Here is a 26916-nt window from a genome sequence, read left to right on the forward strand (position 1 = left end):
ATTGAAAAAAAAAATGCAGTTTCTCGTGATCGAGGAAATCTGTTTGAAAATTGTTCATGACATTAATACAGAACCAAAATCGGACCATCGTAAGTAGTCTACATTTAACATTTTGTCTGGGTTTTTGGTTTAAAAAGTCAAACGGGCCGCGCGCAATCCCCACACACACACGTTGTCGTTATCATAACAATATAATCAAAAAAGAGAGCAATAACCAGAAGGGAAACCTAGTCGGCACCGATAAGCGTCCGACATTCATTTTGTTTCAAAGTTTCCCTTCTGGTTATTCCGTGTTCACACCGCCCGTTATCACTGTCACTGTTATCAGTACGGCTCGTCCGAGCGCCACCGGAGTGCGTATCGGTTCTCTCTCCGGGATCGCCTTGAATCATCATAATACTATTAGCCCAACGGCCAATAGCTGTTCACCAATCGTTCTTTTATTATTTTTTACATTAATAAAATTTCATTGTTGTTATCTTTCATTCGGCCGCCCCCGCCCATCGGCAACCGCTCGTCTTATCTTTCCGCACGGCGTTTGAAGAAAATATCTGAAATAAAATATGTACTATACTCGTGTGGTGGCCGAAACGCGACACTGTCCCCGCGTTCGTCAATAACATAACTCACGTCAATCGTTTAAACGAAAACAAAAACAACCGCAATAATATCTATATTATATTTTAAAAATTACATGAAATCTCACAACGGCAACAATATTAAATGAACAACCGAAAACATGGGCACCGCGACAGCCCGTTTGACCGTTCGTCGGTTGTCGTCGGCTAATGGCCTTTGTTGTTGTTGTCGCCGCCGTCGTCGTACCGCCGAAAAGACCTCGCCTTGATAATAATAATAATAATATTAAAATTAAAATTCAATAGTCGAGTTTTCGCACGTTATTTTCCGCGAGCTTTGTCGTTTTGTGCGTTCGCCTTCTGGCCGGAGAAAACCGCCAAGGAAAAGATGAAAAAAAAGGTAAACCTACCATTAACATTAGTAAAATGGAATGAAAAAGAAACTGTGACGATTTGAATTTATTTTAAAAAAGTCATCGGTGTTTTTTTTATTCCTTTTTACGCTCCTATGTTGTAAGCAGCGTACGCTTTCCGTGATAACGTCGACAATAGTATTTTATACCATCGTTCGGCTGTAGACTATTGGATCATATTTTTTTTCGTTTCAGGTGCTGTTGATGGGCAAAAGCGGTTCGGGCAAGACCAGCATGCGGTCGATAATTTTCGCCAACTACATTGCCAAAGACACTCGACGACTGGGAGCGACGAGTAAATTGAATGATTAATATTGTACCTACTGCGATTTGGGTCGTTTCGCGTAATATCAATCGATCCGCTCAATAGTTCATTAACGGTTTAGCACATTAGTTACATTATAAATTACATTACGTTTGAGCGGTGTCGGCTCTGTAAGTACACTTTCACAAGTATTATCCGTAAAACTGTACTCGGTTTTAAGTATTCATTTAACCCGTTAAACAAGTAATCTTTGATTGATGTACCGCAACTGGTTAATTTGTATTTCTATATAAAACGTCTCTTTTTCCACATTTGACAATCGAGAATCACTTTAAAAAAAAAAAATACTCATAAGTTGTCATTAATTTTCGATCATCAATCAAGATGTATCCCACTGTAAAAAACGTCAATCCATCGATTACTACGCCAAGTGCGAAGTATACACAACAATTTTTGATTTTACACAGAATGGCCCAATCGCAAGGTTTATTCAAGCCAAACACAAATTATTATTTATTAATCTTAATAATTATGTCCACAGTCGACGTCGAACATTCTCACGTTAGATTTCTAGGCAACCTCGTTCTCAATCTCTGGGATTGCGGAGGGTAAGCGATACGTAACCATTACTAGGATGGTTAAGATTCGGTTTAAGAGATTACAATTTTTTTTTAACACATTGGTTTTTGCAATTTAGACAAGAAGCATTCATGGAGAACTACTTTGTCAGCCAACGCGAGAACATCTTTCGCAACGTAGAAGTGTTGATTTACGTGTTTGACGTAGAAAGTCGTGATGACGAGCTGAAAAGAGATTTAAAGTATTACCAATCGTGTCTGACGGCCATTTACGAAAATTCACCGAGCGCCAAGGTGTTTTGTCTAATACACAAAATGGATTTGTTGCAAGAGGATCAAAGGGATAAGGTGAACAAATCAAACGACATTGCCGTCGACTGTTTTGTCACAATACGGTTTAACTAAAACATTGACTTGATTACTTTTTTCTGTTTACAGATATTTTCCGAACGTGAAAACGAAATAATAAACATGTCCAAGCCAGTGAACTGTACTTGTTTCAAAACGTCCATTTGGGACGAAACGTTATATCGGGTAATTATACCAGTGGCATAGTAGTGTACAAGGGTATAATATGATGTGTGTACTTCTAAAATTGTGTGGACGGAATGGCAATTTGTAGAAGCTCAAAAATAGAAAACATAAAATATTGACAAAAACAATGACATAACAAATGCATTTCTCGTTTAAAGTTTGCTAATTTTTTTTTTATTTGCAACATCAATCCAATTTACGCTAGAAAAGTTTTTAATTTAGCATCTCATTGTTTTGAAAAAAATCTGCCCCTTATTCTTCGAGAAGTTTAAGTTAAATTGTGTAATTAATCGCACTAATTGACGTTTCCAGTGGAGAATTTGAATAGTCGATGACAGATCGTTCACATCAAATTGTTTTTTTTTTTCAAGTGACTGCCACTGTTAAAAATTAAAAGTTTTGCACGTTTTTTTATTTTTTGATTTATTACTAACCGATTAACTTTTCTTTCAGGCGTGGTCTTCGATCGTGTACAAACTCATACCCAACGTCAAAGAGCTAGAACAAAGTTTGAAAATGTTTGCCGACCTTATGGACGGAGACGAAGTGTTATTGTTCGAGCGGGCGACATTCCTCGTTATATCGCACTGTCAAAGGAACTTGCATCACGACATACATCGCTTCGAAAAAGTGTCCAACATCATCAAACAGTTCAAACTCAGCTGCAGGTCGGTGTAGCGCTTTAAAAGTGTTTGTCGTTACGGTGTTTAAAAAAAAAAAAAAAAAATGTTTCAACCTCACCCTTAAGTATTTAAAACGCTCGTTGTGTATTTGTATGTGCACGCAGTAAGGTGGCCGCCCAGTTCCAAAGCATGGAGGTGAGAAATTCCAACTTTGCTGCGTTCATCGACATTTTCACCACCAACACGTATATCATGGTCATCATGTCGGATCCACACATTCGTAAGTACTCGATTGTTTTTCGGAACAATATTTCATACGTTAAGTTGCATTTCGACAATATTTGTTTGGATTTAATGTATATAAAAAAAAAAAATAATAATTTTTATATAATATAATATGTATGTGTTTTCAATAATAGTAATATTATGTTCGTTAATTTTTCTTCGAAATCTTTTTCTCAAATTAACAAAAGAGCTGTAAAACGAATACAGATAAAAACGGGGTTCGGTGACGTAATAATATATCGGCAGATTAAAAACTTGTTTTTGATAAAAAAATTTATTCGTAACCGTGTGTTTGGTTCAAATCACTTCAATCAATATACATGTTATAATATTTCCTAATGATAAAAAAATTACCAAAAAAAGTTATAACCATCATCGGTTTAGAAAACACTTGTAAACATATTTTGTAAAAAAACATTTAAAAAAAGTGTTGTAAATAATAGATAAATTATGAATATTAGATTTTATTATTATTACACATAAATCATAAGGAACTAACAAATGTACAATTTTCATTAAACACTTAACTTATCATTTGATGTGTGAAAACATAATTCTAACTATCTTGGAACTTATGAATCCGTTCTCAAACCATTTGATTGTTGTCGGTTAGTTTAGATGTGAAGACCCATTTTTTTACCTCTTGAGTGTGTAGGTCCCTTTTTAATTATTGATTATATTTTTAAAATTATCAAATTTATTTCAGATTTTACACATACACTCTTTTAAACATTAAAGTTGAAAAAATTCATCAGTCCTTCCGAAATTCAAAACATGAACACCTTAAGAATAATAATTGTGTCCAAGTTTAGATTACAAAGCGACAATACCTTTACGACAAATAGTTATTAACTATTTTTATACTATATAATATAGCTTTGACGTCTAAAACAATTTTTTTTTTTTTAACTTTTCTGGTGTAAGGTAAAATTTATTTGGAAACTGTTTTCTCTCATTTGAGGCTGGATATGGGAAGGGGGAGGAGGGTAAGGACACTCAATATACATTGAAGACTGTAAAATTGTGTTACCCTTAAGGCTACGTAAATTATATTTATATGTTATGTATATATTGTTTATTTTTTTCTCTTTAGCCTCGGCAGCGACTTTAATCAACATCAAAAACGCCCGTAAACATTTTGAAAAATTGGAACGCAAAAGCCAAGCACACCAGAACAACAGCAGATAAAACTAACTAAGTGAACCCAACCAATGGTATAATGTAAACTAACGGTATATTATATTATAAATTGTGGGTTCACTGTTCCGTCGTGTATGATTAATGTTTACATTCGTATCGACAATCGTTGTTTTGATTTATATTATCGTTTACAATTTATTAAATTATTATTATACTATTATAAGTAACCGCTTGAGATACTAGCTTGTCTACTAGCTCACCGTACAATTATACTTACATTTACGTTCACACTTTTCCCTTCAATTTTCTATAGTGTCGAGAGTAGTCGTCGGCTGCTGCGTCTCGTAACTTACTCCTCGAGCTTGCCACATTCGCCTTGCTGCACAGTTATGATAGATTTTGTTTGTATAACATCATAATAATGTTCCTTTTATGCAACACAATATTATGTAAGCTAAATGTTTATTTTCACAGTTACTATACGATTGCCATTCATCCGATAAAAAAATTTACCCAGATCCTCTTTCTCCTCACCCCGTAAAATTATCACTTATAACCCTAATAATGTGACGTTATAATATATATATATTTTTTTAATGTATCTTTGTTAATATGTATGTTAAATTATTATTATTATTATTATCAACTCGTCGATTGTAACAATTATTAAGAAAATAAATGGAGATGTTATATTTTTTTTTTTTTTTTTAGAAATCAAAATTTGTTTTGAATGTTTTAATAAGACGAGTACTCGAATTTGTTAATCACTAATTTGTTTGTTATTAGATATAGTAATCCCATCGAAAACTGTGCTGAAATATTTAAATAAAATAATACACAAGGTTAATCTAATCTATGGTTAGTCTATGTCGATTATAACATTGTTAATTTTATTGAGATTTTACAATTTTAAATACTTTAAGCGAGAATAATAAATAGACAAGCCGGCATTTTGGCCTATCTCCCAAGCTAATTTATCATTTGAAGTATCACAAAAATAATGTCTACCGTATAGATGCTGATAAAAAATTTAATCTGTCACATCGGGTACTCTCTCAAAGAAAACAACTCTAATTATAATAACTTAATCTCAAACGAAAAATATTAGCTTGGGGATAGGCTAAAAATATATTTTTTTAACTTACTTTTATACTTAAAAAAAACAAATAGATGATCAAAACTTTTCAAACAAAATTGTTTAGACTACTCTCTTTTATATAAAAAAAGGTTGTTTGTGTTTAGTTTTTCATACTACGACTTACCCTTTCAGACGATAGTAGCCTATCCAAATAAGAATCCATAAAATTACAGATCTCCCTCCAACTCTACAATTAAGTACATCCTTATTCATTTTTTATTTTTGCATTTAATTAACATGGTTTAACAAGTTTTTATTTTACATTAAACAAATTCTAACTTTATTTTATTATTTAGATTTAACGCCACGAAGGCCCAAGTACGTACATTACTAATAAAATACAGTTGTATTATTCAAATACAATTACTTATAATTAAGTTTCAGTTTAATTTTAAACAATATCAGATTAATATTATAATAATACAACAACTCACTATAATATATTGAATACTTGATATCTAATCAACATTTTTCAATTTGAAAGCTCAAAGCTAAACTATGACACTTGAAAGTACTTAATTTATTTAAAAAAAATAAACGAACAGACAGGAATTTAGACGTATAATAATACACAGTAATAAGGATACATTTTTTTATTTTATTTTTATTTTCAACTTTTAAAACGCACACTGGTCGTATTGGTTTTATAAAAAAAACATATCCGTACCCAAGAGCAAAAGTGCATCAAGTCACAAAATGTAAACAAATGTATTAATAAATAAATAATTATTAAACAATAATTCATCATCATAATCATTAGCTTAACGTACCTTAAAGGCCCAGCGCTGTCATAATGCGATGATTGTTTCTGAATGGTTTCCCCGGTATCGGTGTCCGGAATGGATCGTATGATTAACTAATTAAATCGATGGACCTAAATAGAGCGCAAAATTTAAATCTAGGTGAACAAAAAAAACGGAAAATTTAAATTTTTGACTGGATACATTTTTGCTCCGAGGTACGTTGCTAAAAATATTCTCATTTTAACTTCGAAACAGCATCTATATTGTTCAAATCAATTACAAGGTGTTTTCTATGTGAAAAAAAGTGTTTTTTTTATATATCATTTAAATCGAGAGTAAATTAAATATTGTTTTAATTTTTATACAAAATGTTACTTTTGTTTTTTCATTTACAAAATTGAATTGGCTTGGAATCGGAGTTGAAGGAATATCCGTTTAACGTTAGTCTAAAACACTGTTTAAAATATCACACAATTGTTTTTAACGAGTTTGTCAAATCTCGAGTTTTTTTTTTTGTTCTTGTTATTTTACGGCAACGTAGTGAGAAAAAAAAAAATAATAGTAATAAATTAAAATCGTTATAATATGGTTTATTCAATGATAATAATATTTGTTTCCACAAATGAAAGAAATATATTTTATCGATTGTCGTTATAAGTAAAATAGAAAATTATTGTTCAACATAATTTATATCCATTTGGTAGTCAAGAATCTAGTATAAAAAAAAAGTAATAATAATTTTAAAGCGGCACAATCGAATCATAAAAAAACGACAAACAAGTATTGTTAATCAATCGGCGAAAGAATAACAGTTTCAATTTAAAAGAATAAATATCTACGAAAAACAAATCCTGGGAAAAATAAAAAAATAAAATCAACCAGTTTTTCGGTCAAAGTTTGTTTTTCTATTTTCAATTGGCTAGAAAGTGTGCATCGCGTGCATGCGGTCCAACGTCAACGTCAAATCAGGAAACCATCCTGTCGATTATGTTGGGATTTAACCACGTGTCAGATATGGGAACGCCGTTGTACTTGTAATTTTTGAAACCCGTAACGTGGTGTTTACCTAAGTACCAGTCCACGCAGCAACTGTCTTTGTACGCGTCGTCGTCGACGATATGCCGTGGACCTAGTTTGTCGTCGGCCATGTCTACTATTAGCGGAATTTCGTCTACTAAACAATCTTTGCTACACCGCAGGCGACAGTTCTCCTTGGAATTCGAGTCGGACACGGTGGACAGCGCGTCAAACCGTAACATCACTTGTTTGCCTCGTAAACATCGAAATTGCTCTTTAGGTACACACCAATCGGACACCATCGTTTCGCCCTTTTTCACTTTGAACATGACGTACAAGTTGGTTTCGACCATTATGTTCGACGTCAGTATTTCGTTGAACTTGTCGTTGTTCAATATGCTCCTGAAGACATTGTCGATGTGTTGCCTCGAAGAATGTTGCTTGTCGCTGTGCGAGTAACTCAATTCCGGCACGTGGATATTGAAGACGGTCAGCGGATTTAGAACGTTGGATCCGATTAGAATCACTACCGTTTCAATGTGATTCGTCATGCGACTGAGAAATTCATTTTCAATACACTAAAAAAACCAATCAAATCACAAATACATCAAAGCCTTTTGCAATTTTACAGCTATTTAATAAAACAACAATAACAATTTACCTTAAACACAGTCTCCAACGCATTTATAGTGTCCGACACTTTTTTATAATACTTGTCGGATTCTAGTTTATATTTTTTCTTTATGTTACAATGACTGTTTCCCTGAAAAAGCATATCAACCGAAATTAAAACAATTTAGTGATTTTATTTTTTAGGCTAAAAGTTAGCACTTGACGTTCGGCGGATTCGACAAGTCGTAGCCACTTTAAAGCATTGGCAATCAACGACGCATTAGGTAAGCAAATTTGTTTAACGTATGGCCGCGGATTTCCGATTGAGCCAAAGTTTTATTGTGGCAAAAATAAAAGGTTGTTCGGGTACAGTAAATAATGTGTTCTCGAACAAAACAAACTCACCTCTAACTGTAGCTCGTTATACTTTTTGACGTACAACTTCAAACGGTCGTACGGATAAGGTATGAGCTGTTTCTCGTAAACCAGATACTTCATTAAGGTTGTCAGTAACGTGGAAAACGACCGAGGCGTCATTATGTCGGACAAATGGACACATACGTCGCAAGTAGCCATGGGATTTGTTTTCTGAAAGAAAAAAAACAGATTAACATTGAGCTAAGCTGAATAACAAAAATCTGAATAACTAAACACATAAAACATTAACTATTAACTATTAAAGGAACATCAAGTAAAATAATTCATCATTGGATACATTGGTTAAATGATAAAGTTTTTAATCATTTAACAAACATTCTAAAATTGTTTTTGCTAGTGCTCCGTACTAGCTTCTTCCTAACCTAACCATGGTCCCCATTGGATCAATAACGACTGGACGCGATATTATACATGTTTGATGAACAAGTTACTAATTCAATAAACTATGATGAAGTAATTGAAGCATTAAAAGTCTTAACAGAATAAGAACGAAGGTTAATACTTAAAACAATAATATTAGTCCACGCAATTATATTGTTGTTTATCAGTTTATTTACATTAAACATTTTAACGTAATGCAGGTAAATTATCTAAAATATATTTTCATTTCCTTATGTTGTTCTTATTTTACAACTTGTGTACATTTTTTTTGGTTTATGTGCTGGGATGGGTGGTAAAAAAAAAATAGTAGCCATATTTGCTGCTACAGAAGTCTGCAAACGCCTATGACGATGAAGCGTAGTTTGTCGATAAGTTGATCGATTTCGAATGTCAACAGATAGACAAACCGATAATGTAGAATTCAATTAAGCAAAATCGTTGTTCAATATGTTTTACTCGAACGCTCGACGACGACCATCGACTGTTGTTATCGGACCGAGATTTAACGATACAATTTGATCGTTCTGGATCTTTTGGCCCCCCTCTGGGGGAAGGGGCATACTTTTTCGAAGACGACTTCAAGTAGGTATAGATAAAAAAAAATCACTCCAACTTAACTGACTCGACTTACCTCGTGTATGCAAAGTCGACGGTCTGCGAACCGTAATCGAGTACACAATATAGAAAAACACTATCGGCCAAAGTGTGTCGAACAACGTCGATGTAATTATTATTATTGTACGGTTCGGGCAAAAAGGCAAAACGAATAGTCGTGCAAAAACACTCGGAATTTATTTTTCAAACACTTATCAAATTAAACGTACAAGACAATAGCTGTGCTGATGAGAGCAGCTGCTGCCACCGCTGCTGCTGATAGCAGCTACGGACGGCAGTGGTGTTCAAAATAACGCAATATCATAATCAGTATAATATTATTATTGTACAAATTAAAAACTATCGAATATTTAATATATGATAATGTATTATTATGTTATTTGTATACGTTTCCCGGCGAGGCGCGATTATATTAAAACTGCAATTTATGTAATATATATTTTTGATTTCTTTTAACATTGTTTTGGACACCACTGACAAGCACTGTAGCTGCAGCGGCGTAGGTTACACCGCATAACCTATGATACCTATGGAAAGGGCTCTGATTGGCCTATATTTTTATGGCGGCAATTTCAAATCTATACAATCAATAAACAATAAAATGATTTAAAAAAATTAAAACAGACATTCATTTTTATATATATAGTCTATATATTATATTATATTATTCACTGTGGTTTGTATTTATATTTGTAGATATTATATATTTATATATATAGCTGGGACGTGAATTGATTTTGCTTGCCTATTGATATTGAAAGCATAGTTGTAAAAATATATTTTTTTCTTTTTTATTTATACTGTTAAATTCTAAAGGAATTTCGCGAGTTCATAATAATATTGAAAGTTGAATATAAACAGATATTAGGCTACAACAAAACAAGGTGGTTAGCGTTAATGGCAGCTATTGAGAGAATTTTTCAAATGTATCCAGATTTAAAGTCAAGCAAAATGTCCAGTTTTATTAAAACATGTTATTATTAATCTATCTTCTGAAGCATGGTTTCATTTTATTCGTTCATCTCAATCATACATATTTCACCAAACAGTTTTAAAAATAGAAGGAACTAAATTTTCTATAGCAGACATTTTCCAGGAATTAAATGAACTGAAAAATAATTTGTAACAGAAATGTGAACATGTTTTTATTCCTATGTCAGTAAAGACATGATTAAAAAATACAGAGTTAAACCAAGCTTAGTTTGAGAAATCTATAAAAGAATTTTATCATACATGTAATCAGTAATGAATATTTAGATTTATGGACTGTGCAATTTAAAGAACTAAAATTACATTTTGTTTTTATAATTTTTTTGTTAAGTATAAAATATACTTCATTTTACTAAGGTTATATACTGTATATTACTAAATATTTTATGTTCAATGAAAAATAGATTCGAGTTTTGTTTTTATCCTATTTTGATTATAATTTTTTTGTTGAGAATTTTGATCTGGTCACTTTAAAGGAAAAGTAATTTCTAATTTCACAAACTTCAAAATAAAACTGAACAGTTTCCAAAGCATAAAGAATACCTTTGGGTTGCTGCTGAAGAAACAAATCCAATAGATTGGTGGGTGGGCAGCATATTGTTGTGATACTGAGCTTTCTAAAATTGCTGTTAACATTATATCCATACCAGCCACTTCAGCAGTAGTTGAACACACATTTAGTACCTATAAAGATGTCCACAGTACACAAATAAATATACTTTTAAATGAAAGAGCAAGCAAACTGGTGTTTATAAAACATAATTTACATGTATACATTATGATATTTTAATAATTTTCTGTTAACTATATAAAATAGTTTTTTGTGTTTTTTTAGATATATGATTGTATTATCAAACTGGGATTTAAACCAGACACTATTAATCCCAATGAACAGTGAAAGTAAAGTTACACAGAAAGTAGTAACAATGAAGTAGGTATGGTATAGTTTCAGAAAATGAAAATACAGATGATGATAGTGATGATTTGTTTTCTGAAGTGCCTTTTAGACTTTAATTTCCATACTTTCAATGATGTCCCAATAAGAAATATACACTTTATTAAGACTTACATTATTTATAATTTGACATTTAAGATTGTACTCGTTTAACTATTGCAAAGGAGTTGATTTTTATTTGAGTTATGTTATATTGTTATCTTTAAGTAACATATTATATGGTTATATTCTGTTAATTGTTGTTTGTTATAAATTAGTTTTATAATACAAAAAGTATACTAAAATAAATAAAAAAGAAAGTATTTTATTTTTCACTCCAATAATATAAAAGTTATGTATGTATAAGTTTTATGAAAATTGTTCATAAGTTTCCAGAGAGCTGAAGTGTAAAATAAGTGCACACATTCAAAAGGAATACGTGTATTAATTTTTAATAAAAGAAAATTAAAATATTTTTTGTCTTGATGTTTATTGTGTACATCAATACATAATAAAAATGATACTTTTGAATGAAAAAATAAACTACCCAGTTTAACAACTTATAAAGTGAGTGGTTCATTTCCAAAAAATGCACAACAATTGTTACACAACAATATGTTTAAAGTATTTGCTGATGACATTTGTTAAGTATAGTAACACTATATTATACTATACAGATTGCAGACATACTACTTTATACTTAATATTCATACAATTTACACTATCAGATTTAGTGACTGATTTTTCATTATGTTGTTTTTAAGTTTTCTAGCTAAAAAAAAAAATGTAATGAAACATACAAAGATATATGATTATCTACTAAGTTAGTTATAAATTTATAAACATTATACAAAACTTAATAAAATCTGTATGATATAATTTATCCTATCACTCTTAGTATCCTATTTATAATACATCTACTTATTTGTTTTACTTTATGGACATTATTTTAATACATTCTAAACAATTTCAAATTAGAAATTTGTGTACACTAATATGTTTTAATTTGTTACACTGATGTAGCAAACAAAATGACAACTCTGTCCAACTCTGTCCCGCATAAATACCTTTATAAATATGCTTAGTTCCTCAGCCAACGTAACAAGATATAACAATACCAAAAACATGTATTTTGTAACTTTTTCAATTATTTTTTTCAATTAATATAATCCACCTTATATTGATGGGTTGGCTTTATTCGCAGGATAGACTATGACGAAGTAATCTTAATATGAACATTGACCATCATAAATTTGAAAAACTTACATACCATTAATTAGTCAGTGACATAACACTGATGAAAACCATTAATATAACCTAACGTATTAGCCCGATTTACACAAAAAATACCATATAATGTGCATGTATCAAATGATAATACCGTGTTTTGATAACTTTGTTGATGTAATAAGTACTGTATCAAGTCAATAAAAGTTCTCACTTATCACACGGAGCAATATCAAAATGGGTCGATAGTACCAACCGATAATTATTAGTTTTTTGTTTTACATCTGGTTGCCCGAAATCGACTTAAAAAAAAAAAAAAAAAAAAGCGATTATGGAGGGACCGAAGGGGGCCGTGTCGAATTCGGGTCGTTAGTAGTTTTACGCGTCGCGCAGTTATCGTCGAGACTCTATGCGATATTTTGACGGCGGCCACACCGACCGAATCGACCTAAGATTACACCGAAATAGTATAAAAACAATTTCAATTGTCATTATAAAAATATATTACCCGTTCGGCTATCAAAGCTGCCCCGATTTCTATTAAAAATAAGACTTCCAAACGAACGCTGAACTGTATTTTAATCGAACCGTAAGCCGCTTCGAACGAGTAAACCGTCGCGACTAAGACGTCTTTACGTTTGTTCAAATTTATTTTATATATTTTTGAAAGTTCGAGACCGATTTATTACGCCTGCTCAACAGTAGTATTGTTAAATATCTAGACTCGCCCGTGATGGTCGGGGGTCCATATTATGACGAGACAGCACAGTGTATAAACTGAACGACGAGTAGCCCGTTTACAAACCGATTACGTTGCAAAAAATGAATATCGGTATTATCTTTTAAAGTTTTATGATTGACGTTTTGGTTTATTTTGTCTCGAAATAAATGTCCAAAACCCGTTTTTTTACCCGATAAACATATACTTTATGTGTAGGCTTATTTCCAAAAGTTATTGTCTGCAGTAATTGCCAAGAGGCATGTAATATTGACCGTTTGTCAAATAAAAACTTATTACCATCACAACGGTATTACATATTATTATATTTTAATATTAAAGTCGGAAACAATTATTTCTCATTTTATTAAACGAAAATGCTAAATTATTATTGTAAAATTAGAAATAGAAATAGAAAATGTATTTTATGAATAAAATCGTTGTTTTTTTTTTCTCCAGAAATAATCTACTTAATTCCAAAACTTTTCGTTTACTCACATTTGAGTGCCGAACCTAGTTACTTTTTCATTTGAAACGTGGTTGGAAAAATAATTTAAAATATAGAGCAATTAACAAAAAAAAATTGCAATTATTAGATAACAACTATTTGTCTTAATTATTATGTCTTTAAACGGTTTTTTTCATGTTTTCCCAAAATGTCAAAAAGTGTTGACTTTTATAATTAACTGTATATTATGGGCTAGGTATTCGATAAACAAAATACAAACACCAGCTGAACAATGGCCATTTCACATTAGCAAGTAATATATTATTATTATTATACGTCATTTGGTATATTATATTATTTAGTTTTGAGAAACGTATAGAACCTATTGATGTCGTCACTGCCCGTGTATTTTAAATTAAGTGCCGCGGAAACGTGTGGGGCTCATCTGTCTACCTAATTTCAGTTAAAATAGTTTTAAACAATACACCACAATCTACGGGTTTTTTTTTTTTTTTTAATAACGCTTCCATCCCTCCCGTCGGACAAACCGGATAGAAAATAATAATTCCTTTATACACCACGTTCTACAACCTTTCAAATTCATATCGACTATAACGCGGCCGCCGCCGCCGCCGACTTCTTCCCGCGCGCGCCAAAAATACATTTTACACTATCCCGACCCGTTCATCGTCTATCGCCTATTATTTTACCCGCTTTTTTTTAATACAAATAATACTTCAATAAAAACGGTCGTTGGAAATTTTCAAGATTAATCTAAAAATGTAAGTAACAACATTCTCGGGGGTATACCCACGACCGTCGATAATAATAAAACTATCAAGTACAAAACTGTTGTATTAATTTTACCAACAGCGCGGCGCCCGCTGTAAGGTCGATAAAGAAATAATTATAACGCATGTAGTGGCCCTGAAAAGGGCCGTTTTAAAGAGGATTTGTAGTGTTTGAGACGATTAAGCACGTTCTCCGCGAATACGGCGAGCTAACTGGATGTCCTTGGGCATGATGGTGACACGCTTGGCGTGGATAGCGCACAAGTTGGTGTCTTCGAACAGACCGACCAAGTATGCTTCGCTGGCTTCTTGCAGAGCCATAACGGCCGAGCTCTGGAAACGCAAGTCGGTCTTGAAGTCTTGGGCGATCTCGCGGACCAAGCGTTGGAACGGCAATTTGCGGATCAACAGCTCGGTGCTCTTCTGGTAACGACGGATTTCACGGAGAGCCACGGTACCGGGACGGTAACGATGGGGTTTCTTCACTCCTCCGGTCGCCGGTGCGCTCTTGCGGGCGGCTTTGGTGGCCAACTGCTTCCTGGGAGCCTTGCCTCCGGTAGATTTGCGGGCGGTTTGCTTGGTACGGGCCATGTCGGTAGTTCGTAGACTGTCTGTAAAAACTCGAAACGGTCGAATGTGTCTCACACACCGAACGAGCTGGTTATATACAAATTCGGATCGTAGGCGCGAGTTGTCATTGGTCGACGGAACGGCCTGCCGAAACAGAGGGGGTTCGCGCGATACCGCGCCGTGATTGGTCCGCGCGACGGCCCGATTACATAAATACGACGCGAAAACGTTGTCCGGGCATCATTCGATTTGTTTCTTCAGTCCGACGCAGCTCTCCGAACGACAATCAGCAACAATGACCGGACGCGGCAAAGGAGGAAAAGGTTTGGGAAAAGGAGGCGCCAAACGTCATCGCAAAGTGCTGCGGGACAACATCCAAGGAATCACCAAGCCGGCCATTCGTCGGTTAGCCCGCCGCGGTGGTGTCAAACGTATCTCCGGCCTGATCTACGAAGAGACCCGCGGAGTGTTGAAGGTGTTCCTGGAAAACGTAATCCGTGACGCCGTCACCTACACCGAGCACGCCAAGAGGAAGACCGTCACCGCCATGGACGTGGTCTACGCTCTGAAACGCCAAGGCCGCACTCTGTACGGTTTCGGAGGTTAATTCCCGACGACCGTTCGCATTGCACCCTACCTACTGTTCTTTAAAACGGCCCTTTTCAGGGCCACCATTTTATATTATTACAATTATTCATTAAAGTTTATGTCGTTTAATGCACTTCGCAGTCGGCTACACGAGTACGCTAATATAATATTATGTGTCATGTGACTGGATGCGCAAAATAGTTGATATTATGAAGTATTATACCGTATAAACTAACAAAACGTTATAGCGTATTGTCATTATAAATACACACGAGTAGTTTTAACGGTATACATTTGTAATTGTTCGAATTAATATTTTTTGTAGTAAATACAGACTATTATGTTCTCTGTAACATACATGCTAGTTGACATAAAAAAATAAAACAAACTAAATGCATAATTTAACATAACATGCTAATTGTATATTTGTATATTATACAATTAGTAGAACCGCACGTGGGTAATATACGATTTTTATAACTATAGCCCATTGGTAAAATAAACATATATGATATAGTACTAATTTATTATCACAATTATATAATATTGTAAGTCGTTGATCTAAATCTATAATATCGATGACAATATTTCGATATTAACCAATGATGTTATCATTGTAGTGCCGGCTGATGTTGTAGCAAACTGGAATGTTGGAAAAAAAATGATTTATGTATATTACACATAAATATTATTTTATAAATTGTTATTGACCTAGAAAAATAACTAAAGTAGATTTGCTGAAATTCTAAGTTATAATTGTTTAAATATACCTATATTTTCTAAGGCTCGACAAAATAATGTAACGATATTTTTCGCCCAACATAGCACATCATTTTATACCGAAAACACAACAAGAGTGTTGCGCAATAATAGTAAATATTGGTGGCCCTGAAAAGGGCCGTTTTAATATTTGTAAATACGGCGACGACGTTCTTATGCTTTCTTTTCGGTCTTCTTGGGCAAAAGGACGGCTTGGATGTTGGGCAACACACCGCCTTGGGCGATGGTGACGCCGGACAACAGTTTGTTCAACTCCTCGTCGTTCCTGATGGCCAACTGCAAATGTCTGGGGATGATACGGGTCTTCTTGTTGTCACGGGCGGCGTTACCGGCCAACTCCAACACTTCAGCGGCCAAGTACTCCATGACGGCGGCCAGGTACACGGGAGCGCCGGCACCGACGCGCTCGGCGTAGTTGCCCTTCCTCAACAGACGATGGATACGACCGACCGGGAACTGGAGTCCGGCACGGGACGACCGGGTCTTCGATTTGCCGCTCTTTGCTTTTCCTCCTTTGCCGCGTCCGCTCATGATGCTCGATTGTAGATTGTCGTGTAGTGAAACGAGAGAAAATCCAGACGATACTGATGATCGGAACAGGCCAAAATCGGTATTTATACACTTATACGACGTAAACGCGTCTGTATGTTGGCCTACGTTTGAAAATAACAACGATGAAAAACCACACTTCGTAGGTATGAACGTCCCAAGCTATGTGTTGTTTATACTCGTCGTGTTTTTCTTTGATGCTTAGACGTTGACGATGAAAAAACGGCACATCGTAGGGTTCGCTTTTAAACACAAAGTGTTAGTCTTACTCGTCGTTTTTTCGTCGACTCTTACAAATCGTACTCGATAAACGAAGTCGCGACGCGTAATAAATATGAGCGTAAACGATTTTCGAACCATCATTCGTCCACCAGCTACCGGCCAACTATTTCGACGACCCGCAAACCGTGTACAACCGCAGTCACTATGGCACCAGGAGGTAAATCCGCAGGCAAGGCCATGAAGAAGTCCGGCAAGGCGCAGAAAAACATCACCAAGTCCGACAAGAAGCGCAAGCCGAAGAGGAAAGAATCGTACGGTATTTACATCTACAAGGTGTTGAAACAAGTCCACCCCGACACCGGCGTTTCCTCCAAGGCTATGAGCATCATGAACAGCTTCGTCAACGACATTTTCGAACGCATCGCCGCCGAATCCAGCCGTCTGGCCCACTACAACAAGCGTTCGACCATCACCAGCCGGGAGATCCAGACCGCCGTCCGTCTCCTGTTGCCCGGTGAATTGGCCAAGCACGCCGTCAGTGAAGGCACCAAGGCCGTGACCAAGTACACCAGTTCCAAATAAGCATTTCGATATTAGTCGCGCGCTATATCCACTTAAAACGGCCCTTTTCAGGGCCACCAAATTATTATTATTCTGATACACGTTATTAATAATAATATTATTATTATTCGTAGTGTATCCTATTTAAGTTATTAATATCTGGGGTTTTTAATTTTTATTGACAATATCACCGACCGGACGGACGACCGCCGTGTGTGTTATCGTCTTTTGTATCATTATATTACGTTTGTCGTCGGTTAGTACTACGACGTGTATTTTATTTGTACATTCAGCGAATTTTTTCACATTACATTACTAAAAATATAAATTCACTACACAAATTAGAAAAAAACGGGAAAACAATATTAGCTATATATAACACTTAAATTAGCTATATATGTATATAACAGTTTTATTAACTAAAATAAAATACAACAGTGATCTGCTCACTCGAGTTAATTGCATAACGACACAGTTTACTGGCAGAGTATAATATTATTGCATTTGAATATATTATATTATTAGGGCCCGGGACTTGTAACGAATGGTCTGAAAAATAGATCTGACTGCAGTATAGTTCTTAAAGACCAACGTATTTTAGCAAATAAGCAATTAAACGTAGGCCAAACAAACTATACAAAATTTTCTACACAGTAAAAATGTCAATAGTGTTTATTATTTAAGGCCGCCCAAATTACTTTGTCGGGGGCACTCTCCCGTAATCGACCGTTTTATTACGAGGAGGGTATTGTCGCGCGCATTATTGTTTTTACGAATATTATAATTGTGTGTGTGTTTATTAACTTTTGAGTTACTTTTCTTTTATATTTTGGGATTTTTTTATTCTTAGGCAGGTGGGTACTCAAATGTTTTATTATTTTCGATAATTGCGTCATATTTTAAAATTTTGTTTATTTAAAAGTGTTAAATTTATTTTTTATAAAAACTATTTTTATTTAGGTTTTGCGGTTACAACTAGTATGAACTAGTGATGGGAATCGGAAAATCCGGATTTTCACAAAAAAACGCTATTTAAGCTACTTAAAAATCATATAAGTGTTAAATAATTTTACAACATAAAGCTCTATATCTAAGTAACATTTTTTTGATAAATATGTGAAAATAAAACAAAACCCCAAAGAGATAAACTGCTTTTGAATTTCGGATTTGTTGAAATCCGAAAATCCGGAATCCGAAATCCGAAAGCATTTTATAAACAAAGTTAAAAGTTTTTTTTTAAAAAATGTTATCAACAAATTTTACTTAGGTACACATCTTTATATTGTAATAGTATTTAACAATTAAATGATTTTCAAATGACTTAAAAAGCGTTTTTTTGAAAAATCCGGATTTTCGGATTCCCATCACTAGTACGAACATGATATTTAAAAAATACAAGTTATATTTAAAAATAAGTAGAAAATAAATTTCGAGTGCATATTTGGGGTTTCATTGAACAATTTACAGATAGGTACAATATAAAAAAAGCGATTATGAAGTACGTTTGTATGTGAGTACGTATGCATGCATGCATGTATGTATGTATGTAGTGGATGGTGTGTACGTCAACAGATATCGCTTTTAGAATTGATCGACATCGAGACGGTTTTTCGTGTACAGTTTATCATATACGACTATAGTACACAAGTATTTGAATTTGAATACAAATTTACAATGAAATACAAATGAATACAACGACGTGGGTCGTTCGTTCCGCTCGTTTGTTTTTTTGTTTTTGTCCTGTTATCTATATCTCGCGTGTGCCGTTTAACGCACAGCGCAGCGGCCGCGTCCGTTGTTTTTTTCCGTTTTTAATCGGTCAGGTCAATTTGTAGTATGATAAACTGTACACGAAAAACTATCTCGATATCGATCAATTCTAAAAGCAATGTCTTTTAACGTACACGCCATCCATACGCTACATACATACATACATACATACATCGCTTGCATACTTCATAATCGCTTTAATCATCTTACATATTATCTGCAATAGCCAAGTATTTTTTATAGCATTACAATAACGTTGGTATTTTTATTAAATTTCCCCGCTCGTCCATTCTAAAGGCGTCACCCCTGCCCTTTCAATCTGTTTAAAATACGATTGTCATAATTTTTTTTTATTTGTATTCTACGGGTAATACCGACTAACAGTTGATGAACTACGGATTTATTCTAAGTTTGTATCTGTAGGACATCATTTTCCTAAATATACAATAACAAACGTATTTACTCATATTGTAATCGTTTTAACTTTTTCATTCCATTTCACAGTCACTATTACTTACTGTAGTTTGTATTACTATAATCTATAAAATATTAAATATCGGTACGAGACACCGCCGTTGACCGACACGACTATTGTGTGTATATTATATTTTATTAATATTTGGTGGTCCTGAAAAGGACCGTTTTAAGGGTTTAAGAGAGTGTTTTTAACAAATTACGCCTTCTTTTTGGGCGCAGCCGTCTTCTTGACTGCCACCTTCTTCGCCTTGGGTGCCTTGGCTTTGGTGGCCGGCGCTTTCTTAGCCTTGGCCGGAGACTTTTTCGGTTTCGCGGCTTTGGGTTTAGGCGCTGCGGCTACCTTTTTCACCTTCTTGGCGGCGGGCTCGCCGGATTTCGGTTTCTTGGCACCGGTGCTCTTCCTCTTCTTGGCCGCTCCGGGCGCCTTGGACACCGCCGCTTTCTTGGCGATCGGCTTCTTTTTCGGCGCTACCTTCTTCTCTTTTTTGACTTCGGCGGCCAATTTGAAATGGCCCGACGCTCCGTTGCCCTTGGTCTGGACCAGCTTGCCGCTGGCGACGGCCGACTTTAGGAATTTGCGGATGAAAGGCGCTAGCTTGGCAGCGTCCACTTTGTAGTTGGCGGCCAAATATTTCTTGATAGCCGGCAACGACGATCCTTTTTTCTCCTTCAGTTCCTTGACGGCTGCGATCACCATCACGGCCGTGGTAGGATGAGCCGGTGCGGCTTTCTTCGCCTTGGGAGCGGCGGACTTCTTTTTCGGCGACTTGGCCTGGGCCGGCGACGAGGCGGCTGGTGCTGGTGCGGCGACTGCGGTGTCGGTCATGGTGAAGCGGTTTGAAAATAGACTCTGGTACTCTGGCAAAATGAACAGGAACGGTGTGTATAACTCGCGTTTGGCCATCACGCCGTCTATATACTCGTCGCCATACCGACTAGTAAACGCTTACGGAATCGAATTTTCCGTTTTGACGTGATCCCGTTCTGTTTTATCTCGTTTTTTCCGCTCGAAAATCACTCAACGGCGATAAATCTCTTTCTCCTTAAAGCCAACGTTATAGCAAAGCCGTCGGTCGGTCGAATTTTCTCTTTAAGTCGACGGCCGCTGTGCCGTAGGAGGTTGTTCCGACCAGTCCGACTATTCAACGATACACCTCTTTCGAGGTCGATTACAACCCGTTAATTTCGAGTTAAATTAAAAAGTCTTTTCGATTCGCAATCTGCACGTGTATTGAAAAATTATCGCGTAGGGTATAAGAGTCTGAGTTATGAAGAGACCGAAGGGGGCGGTGTCGAATTCGGGTCGTTAGTAGTTTTACGCGTCGCGCAGTTATCGTCGAGACTCTATGCGATATTTTGACGGCGGCCACACCGACCGAATCGACTTAAGATTACACCGAAAATAGTAAAAACAATTTCAATTGTCATTATAAAAATATATTACCTATTCGGCTATTAAAGCTGCCCCGATTTCTATTAAAAATAAGACTTCCAAACGAACGCTGAACTGTATTTTAATCGAACCGTTAAGCCGCTTCGAACGAGTAAACCGTCGCGACTAAGACGTCTTTACGTTTGTTCAAATTTATTTTATATATTTTTGAAAGTTCGAGACCGATTTATTACGTCTGCTCAACAGTAGTATTGTTAAATATCTAGACTCGCCCGTGATCGTCGGGGCTCCATATTATGACGGTTTCGTCAAAGTGACGAGGCAGCACAGTGTATAGAACTGAACGACGAGTAGCCCGTTTACAAAACCGATTACGTTGCAAAAAATTAATATCGGTATTATTATTTTAAAGTTTTATGATAGACGTTTTGGTTTATTTTGTCTCGAAATAAATTTCCAAAACCCATTTTTTACCCGATAAACATATACTTTATGTGTAGGCTTATTTCCAAAAGTTATTGTCTGCAGTAATTGCCAAGAGGCATGTAATATTGACCGTTTGTCAAATAAAAACTTATTACCATCACAACGGTATTCACTAGGTATTACATATTATATTTTAATATTAAAGTCGGAAACAATTATTTCTCATTTTATTAAACGAAAATGCTAAATTATTATTGTAAAATTAGAAATAGAAATACAAAATTTATTTTATGAATAAAATCGTTGTTTTTTTTTTCTCCAGAAATAATCTACTTAAATCCAAAACTTTTCGTTTACTCACATTTGAGTGCCGAACCTAGTTACTTTTTCATTTGAAACGTGGTTGGAAAAATAATTTAAAATATAGAGCAATTAACAAAAAAAAATTGCAATTATTAGATAACAACTATTTGTCTTGATCATTATGTCTTTAAACGGTTTTTTTCATGTTTTCCCAAAATTTCAAAAAGTGTTGACTTTTATAATTAATTGTATATTATGGGCTAGGTATCGATAAACAAAATACAAACACCAGCTGAACAATGGCCATTTCACATTAGCAAGTAATATATTATTATTATTATACGTCATTTGGTATATTATATTATTTAGTTTTGAGAAACGTATAGAACCTATTGATGTCGTCACTGCCCGTGTATTTTAAATTAAGTGCCGCGGAAACGTGTGGGGCCCATCTATCTACCTACTTTCAGTTAAAATAGTTTTAAACAATACACCACAATCTACGGGTTTTTTTTCTTTTTTTTAATAACGCTTCCATCCCTCCCGTCGGACAAACCGGATAGAAAATAATAATTCCTTTATACACCACGTTCTACAACCTTTCAAATTCATATCGACTATAACGCGGCGGCCGCCGCCGACTACTTCCCGCGCGCGCCAAAAATACATTTACACTGTGCCTAACACTATCCCGACCCGTTCATCGTCTATCGCCTATTATTTTACCCGCTTTTTTTTAATACAAATAATACTTCAATAAAAACGGTCGTTGGAAATTTTCAAGATTAATCTAAAAATGTAAGTAACAACATTCTCGGGGGGATACCCACGACCGTCGATAATAATAAAACTGTTGTATTAATTTTACCAACAGCGCGGCGCCCGCTGTAAGGTCAATAAAGAAATAATTGTAACGCATGTAGTGGCCCTGAAAAGGGCCGTTTTAAAGAGGATTTGTAGTGTTTGAGACGATTAAGCACGTTCTCCGCGAATACGGCGAGCCAACTGGATGTCCTTGGGCATGATGGTAACGCGCTTGGCGTGGATAGCGCACAAGTTGGTGTCTTCGAACAGACCGACCAAGTATGCTTCGCTGGCTTCTTGCAGAGCCATGACGGCCGAGCTCTGGAAACGCAAGTCGGTCTTGAAGTCTTGGGCGATCTCGCGGACCAAGCGTTGGAACGGCAATTTGCGGATCAACAGCTCGGTGCTCTTCTGGTAACGACGGATTTCACGGAGAGCCACGGTACCGGGACGGTAACGATGGGGTTTCTTCACTCCTCCGGTCGCCGGTGCGCTCTTGCGGGCGGCTTTGGTGGCCAACTGCTTCCTGGGAGCCTTGCCTCCGGTAGATTTGCGGGCGGTTTGCTTGGTACGGGCCATGTCGGTAGTTCGTAGACTGTCTGTAAAAACTCGAAACGGTCGAATGTGTCTCCACACACCGAACGAGCTGGTTATATACAAATTCGGATCATAGGCGCGAGTTCTCATTGGTCGACGGAACGGCCTGCCGAAACAGAGGGGGTTCGCGCGATACCGCGCCGCGATTGGTCCGCGCGACGGCCCGATTACATAAATACGACGCGAAAACGTTGTCCGGGCATCATTCGATTTGTTTCTTCAGTCCGACGCAGCTCTCCGAACGACAATCAGCAACAATGACCGGACGCGGCAAAGGAGGAAAAGGTTTGGGAAAAGGAGGCGCCAAACGTCATCGTAAAGTGCTGCGGGACAACATCCAAGGAATCACCAAGCCGGCCATTCGTCGGTTAGCCCGCCGCGGTGGTGTCAAACGTATCTCCGGCCTGATCTACGAAGAGACCCGCGGAGTGTTGAAGGTGTTTCTGGAAAACGTAATCCGTGACGCCGTCACCTACACCGAGCACGCCAAGAGGAAGACCGTCACCGCCATGGACGTGGTCTACGCTCTGAAACGCCAAGGCCGCACTCTGTACGGTTTCGGAGGTTAATTCCCGACGACCGTTCGCATTGCACCCTACCTACTGTTCTTTAAAACGGCCCTTTTCAGGGCCACCATTTTATGTTATCACAATTATTCATTAACGTTTATGTCATTTAATGCATTTCGCAGTCGGCTACATGAGTACGTTAATATAATATTATGTGTCACGTGTTTGGATGCGCAAAATAGTTAATATTATGAAGTATACCGTATGAATTAACAAAACGTTATGGCGTATTGCCATTATAATAATAATATATATACAAACGAGTAGTTTTAACGGTATACATTTGTAATTGTTCGAGTTAATATTTTATAGTACATACAGACTATTGTGTACTCTGTAACATACATGCTAGTTGACATAAAAAATATAACAAACTAAATGTATAATATAATATAACATACTAATTGAATATTTGTGTATTATACAATTAGTAGAATCGCACGTGGGTAATATACGATTTTTATAACTATAGCCCATTGGTAAAATAGACATATATGATATAGTACTAATTTATTATCACAATAATATAATATTGTAAGTCATTGATCTAAATCTATAATATCTATTAATATCGATGACAATATTATTGAAGAGACAATATTTCGATATTAACCAATGATGTTATTATTGTAGTGCCGGCCGATGTTGTAGCTAAATAGCAAAATACAATTGTCTTTTTTGTTTTAGTCAAGTGTCATTAAATCACTGTTGTCACATATGTATACGTTGGTATTTCAAGCTCATACTAATAATCATATTGTATATTATACTTAAATATTATTTCCAATTCGAGTTATAGTCATATTTTATAAATTGTTATTGACCTAGAAAAATAACTAAAGTAGATTTGCTGAAATTCTAAGTTATAATTGTTTAAATATACCTATATTTTCTAAGGCTCGACAAAATAATGTAACGATATTTTTCGCCCAACATAGCACATCATTTTATACCGAAAACACAACAAGAGTGTTGCGCAATAATAGTAAATATTGGTGGCCCTGAAAAGGGCCGTTTTAATATTTGTAAATACGGCGACGACGTTCTTATGCTTTCTTTTCGGTCTTCTTGGGCAAAAGGACGGCTTGGATGTTGGGCAACACACCGCCTTGGGCGATGGTGACGCCGGACAACAGTTTGTTCAACTCCTCGTCGTTCCTGATGGCCAACTGCAAATGTCTGGGGATGATACGGGTCTTCTTGTTGTCACGGGCGGCGTTACCGGCCAACTCCAACACTTCAGCGGCCAAGTACTCCATGACGGCGGCCAGGTACACGGGAGCGCCGGCACCGACGCGCTCGGCGTAGTTGCCCTTCCTCAACAGACGATGGATACGACCGACCGGGAACTGGAGTCCGGCACGGGACGACCGGGTCTTCGATTTGCCGCTCTTTGCTTTTCCTCCTTTGCCGCGTCCGCTCATGATGCTCGATTGTAGATTGTCGTGTAGTGAAACGAGAGAAAATCCAGACGATACTGATGATCGGAACAGGCCAAAATCGGTATTTATACACTTATACGACGTAAACGCGTCTGTATGTTGGCCTACGTTTGAAAATAACAACGATGAAAAACCACACTTCGTAGGTATGAACGTCCCAAGCTATGTGTTGTTTATACTCGTCGTGTTTTTCTTTGATGCTTAGACGTTGACGATGAAAAAACGGCACATCGTAGGGTTCGCTTTTAAACACAAAGTGTTAGTCTTACTCGTCGTTTTTTCGTCGACTCTTACAAATCGTACTCGATAAACCAAGTCGCGACGCGTAATAAATATGAGCGTAAACGATTTTCGAACCATCATTCGTCCACCAGCTACCGGCCAACTATTTCGACGACCCGCAAACCGTGTACAACCGCAGTCACTATGGCACCAGGAGGTAAATCCGCAGGCAAGGCCATGAAGAAGTCCGGCAAGGCGCAGAAAAACATCACCAAGTCCGACAAGAAGCGCAAGCCGAAGAGGAAAGAATCGTACGGTATTTACATCTACAAGGTGTTGAAACAAGTCCACCCCGACACCGGCGTTTCCTCCAAGGCTATGAGCATCATGAACAGCTTCGTCAACGACATTTTCGAACGCATCGCCGCCGAATCCAGCCGTCTGGCCCACTACAACAAGCGTTCGACCATCACCAGCCGGGAGATCCAGACCGCCGTCCGTCTCCTGTTGCCCGGTGAATTGGCCAAGCACGCCGTCAGTGAAGGCACCAAGGCCGTGACCAAGTACACCAGTTCCAAATAAGCATTTCGATATTAGTCGCGCGCTATATCCACTTAAAACGGCCCTTTTCAGGGCCACCAAATTATTATTCTGATACACGTTATTACATAATAATATTATTATTACTCGTAGTGTATCCTATTTAAGTTATTAATATCTGGGGTTTTTAATTTTTATTGACAATATCACCGACCGGACGGACGACCGCCGTGTGTGTTATCGTCTTTTGTATCATTATATTACGTTTGTCGTCGGTTAGTACTACGACGTGTATTTTATTTGTACATTCAGCGAATTTTTTCACATTACATTACTAAAAATATAAATTCACTACACAAATTAGAAAAAAACGGGAAAACAATATTAGCTATCACTATAGCTAGTATAACAGCTTTATTAACTAAAATAAAATACAACAGTGATCTGCTCACTCGAGTTAATTGCATAACGACACAGTTTACTGGCAGAGTATAATATTATTGCATTTGAATATATTATATTATTAGGGCCCGGGACTTGTAACGAATGGTCTGAAAAATACATCTGACTGCAGTATAGTTCTTAAAGACCAACGTATTTTAGCAAATAAACGCAGGCCAAACGTAATCAAAACA

General features: G+C 36.2%; 9 protein-coding genes across 11 annotated transcripts; 5 read left to right on the forward strand and 4 right to left on the reverse strand.

The window, feature by feature from the left end:
* Positions 1 to 406: 406 nt before the first annotated feature.
* LOC126842187 (ras-related GTP-binding protein A-like) lies at positions 407 to 5109 on the forward strand. The gene is made up of 8 exons (XM_050579073.1): positions 407 to 978; positions 1187 to 1286; positions 1798 to 1864; positions 1954 to 2182; positions 2273 to 2368; positions 2822 to 3036; positions 3156 to 3271; positions 4370 to 5109. The coding sequence occupies exons 1-8, from the start codon at positions 967 to 969 to the stop codon at positions 4462 to 4464; spliced, it is 930 nt and encodes a 309-aa protein (XP_050435030.1). The 5' UTR covers positions 407 to 966; the 3' UTR covers positions 4465 to 5109.
* Positions 5110 to 6885: 1776 nt separating this feature from the next.
* On the reverse strand, positions 6886 to 12598 carry LOC126842186 (MAD2L1-binding protein-like). 3 transcript variants are annotated; one of them, XM_050579071.1, is made up of 6 exons: positions 12352 to 12367; positions 11975 to 12056; positions 10894 to 11034; positions 8332 to 8514; positions 7976 to 8077; positions 6886 to 7892 (listed from the first exon to the last, which is right to left on the reverse strand). In XM_050579071.1, exons 2-6 carry the CDS (start codon positions 11993 to 11995, stop codon positions 7263 to 7265), a joined length of 1077 nt encoding a protein of 358 aa, XP_050435028.1. In that variant the 5' UTR covers positions 11996 to 12056; positions 12352 to 12367; the 3' UTR covers positions 6886 to 7262. The 3 variants fall into 3 exon arrangements, with proteins under 3 accessions (XP_050435028.1, XP_050435026.1, XP_050435029.1); XM_050579069.1 differs by lacking the exon at positions 11975 to 12056 and having other exon boundaries at positions 12352 to 12598; XM_050579072.1 differs by lacking the exons at positions 10894 to 11034; positions 11975 to 12056; positions 12352 to 12367 and adding an exon at positions 9377 to 9592 and having other exon boundaries at positions 6891 to 7892.
* A 2697-nt stretch (positions 12599 to 15295) lies between these two features.
* LOC126842211 (histone H4) lies at positions 15296 to 15703 on the forward strand. The gene has a single exon (XM_050579097.1). The coding sequence runs from the start codon at positions 15334 to 15336 to the stop codon at positions 15643 to 15645; it is 312 nt and encodes a 103-aa protein (XP_050435054.1). The 5' UTR covers positions 15296 to 15333; the 3' UTR covers positions 15646 to 15703.
* An 811-nt stretch (positions 15704 to 16514) lies between these two features.
* LOC126842202 (histone H2A) lies at positions 16515 to 16980 on the reverse strand. The gene has a single exon (XM_050579088.1). The coding sequence runs from the start codon at positions 16935 to 16937 to the stop codon at positions 16560 to 16562; it is 378 nt and encodes a 125-aa protein (XP_050435045.1). The 5' UTR covers positions 16938 to 16980; the 3' UTR covers positions 16515 to 16559.
* A 347-nt stretch (positions 16981 to 17327) lies between these two features.
* Positions 17328 to 17811, forward strand: LOC126842207 (histone H2B). Its single transcript, XM_050579092.1, has one exon. It carries the CDS (start codon positions 17382 to 17384, stop codon positions 17757 to 17759), a length of 378 nt encoding a protein of 125 aa, XP_050435049.1. The 5' UTR covers positions 17328 to 17381; the 3' UTR covers positions 17760 to 17811.
* A 2326-nt stretch (positions 17812 to 20137) lies between these two features.
* Positions 20138 to 20851, reverse strand: LOC126842190 (histone H1-like). The gene has a single exon (XM_050579076.1). The coding sequence runs from the start codon at positions 20809 to 20811 to the stop codon at positions 20182 to 20184; it is 630 nt and encodes a 209-aa protein (XP_050435033.1). The 5' UTR covers positions 20812 to 20851; the 3' UTR covers positions 20138 to 20181.
* Positions 20852 to 23725: 2874 nt separating this feature from the next.
* On the forward strand, positions 23726 to 24135 carry LOC126842210 (histone H4). Its single transcript, XM_050579096.1, has one exon. The coding sequence runs from the start codon at positions 23766 to 23768 to the stop codon at positions 24075 to 24077; it is 312 nt and encodes a 103-aa protein (XP_050435053.1). The 5' UTR covers positions 23726 to 23765; the 3' UTR covers positions 24078 to 24135.
* A 943-nt stretch (positions 24136 to 25078) lies between these two features.
* On the reverse strand, positions 25079 to 25544 carry LOC126842200 (histone H2A). The gene has a single exon (XM_050579086.1). It carries the CDS (start codon positions 25499 to 25501, stop codon positions 25124 to 25126), a length of 378 nt encoding a protein of 125 aa, XP_050435043.1. The 5' UTR covers positions 25502 to 25544; the 3' UTR covers positions 25079 to 25123.
* A 349-nt stretch (positions 25545 to 25893) lies between these two features.
* Positions 25894 to 26375, forward strand: LOC126842205 (histone H2B). Its single transcript, XM_050579090.1, has one exon. It carries the CDS (start codon positions 25946 to 25948, stop codon positions 26321 to 26323), a length of 378 nt encoding a protein of 125 aa, XP_050435047.1. The 5' UTR covers positions 25894 to 25945; the 3' UTR covers positions 26324 to 26375.
* The last annotated feature ends 541 nt before the right edge of the window (positions 26376 to 26916 follow it).

This window comes from Adelges cooleyi, unplaced genomic scaffold (assembly GCF_023614345.1).
Source record: "Adelges cooleyi isolate 19-005CV unplaced genomic scaffold, UGA_ACOO_1.1 ACOO_flye_CR_arks_rails_tigmint_CR_PRNA_450, whole genome shotgun sequence".
Lineage (NCBI taxonomy): Eukaryota > Metazoa > Arthropoda > Insecta > Hemiptera > Adelgidae > Adelges > Adelges cooleyi.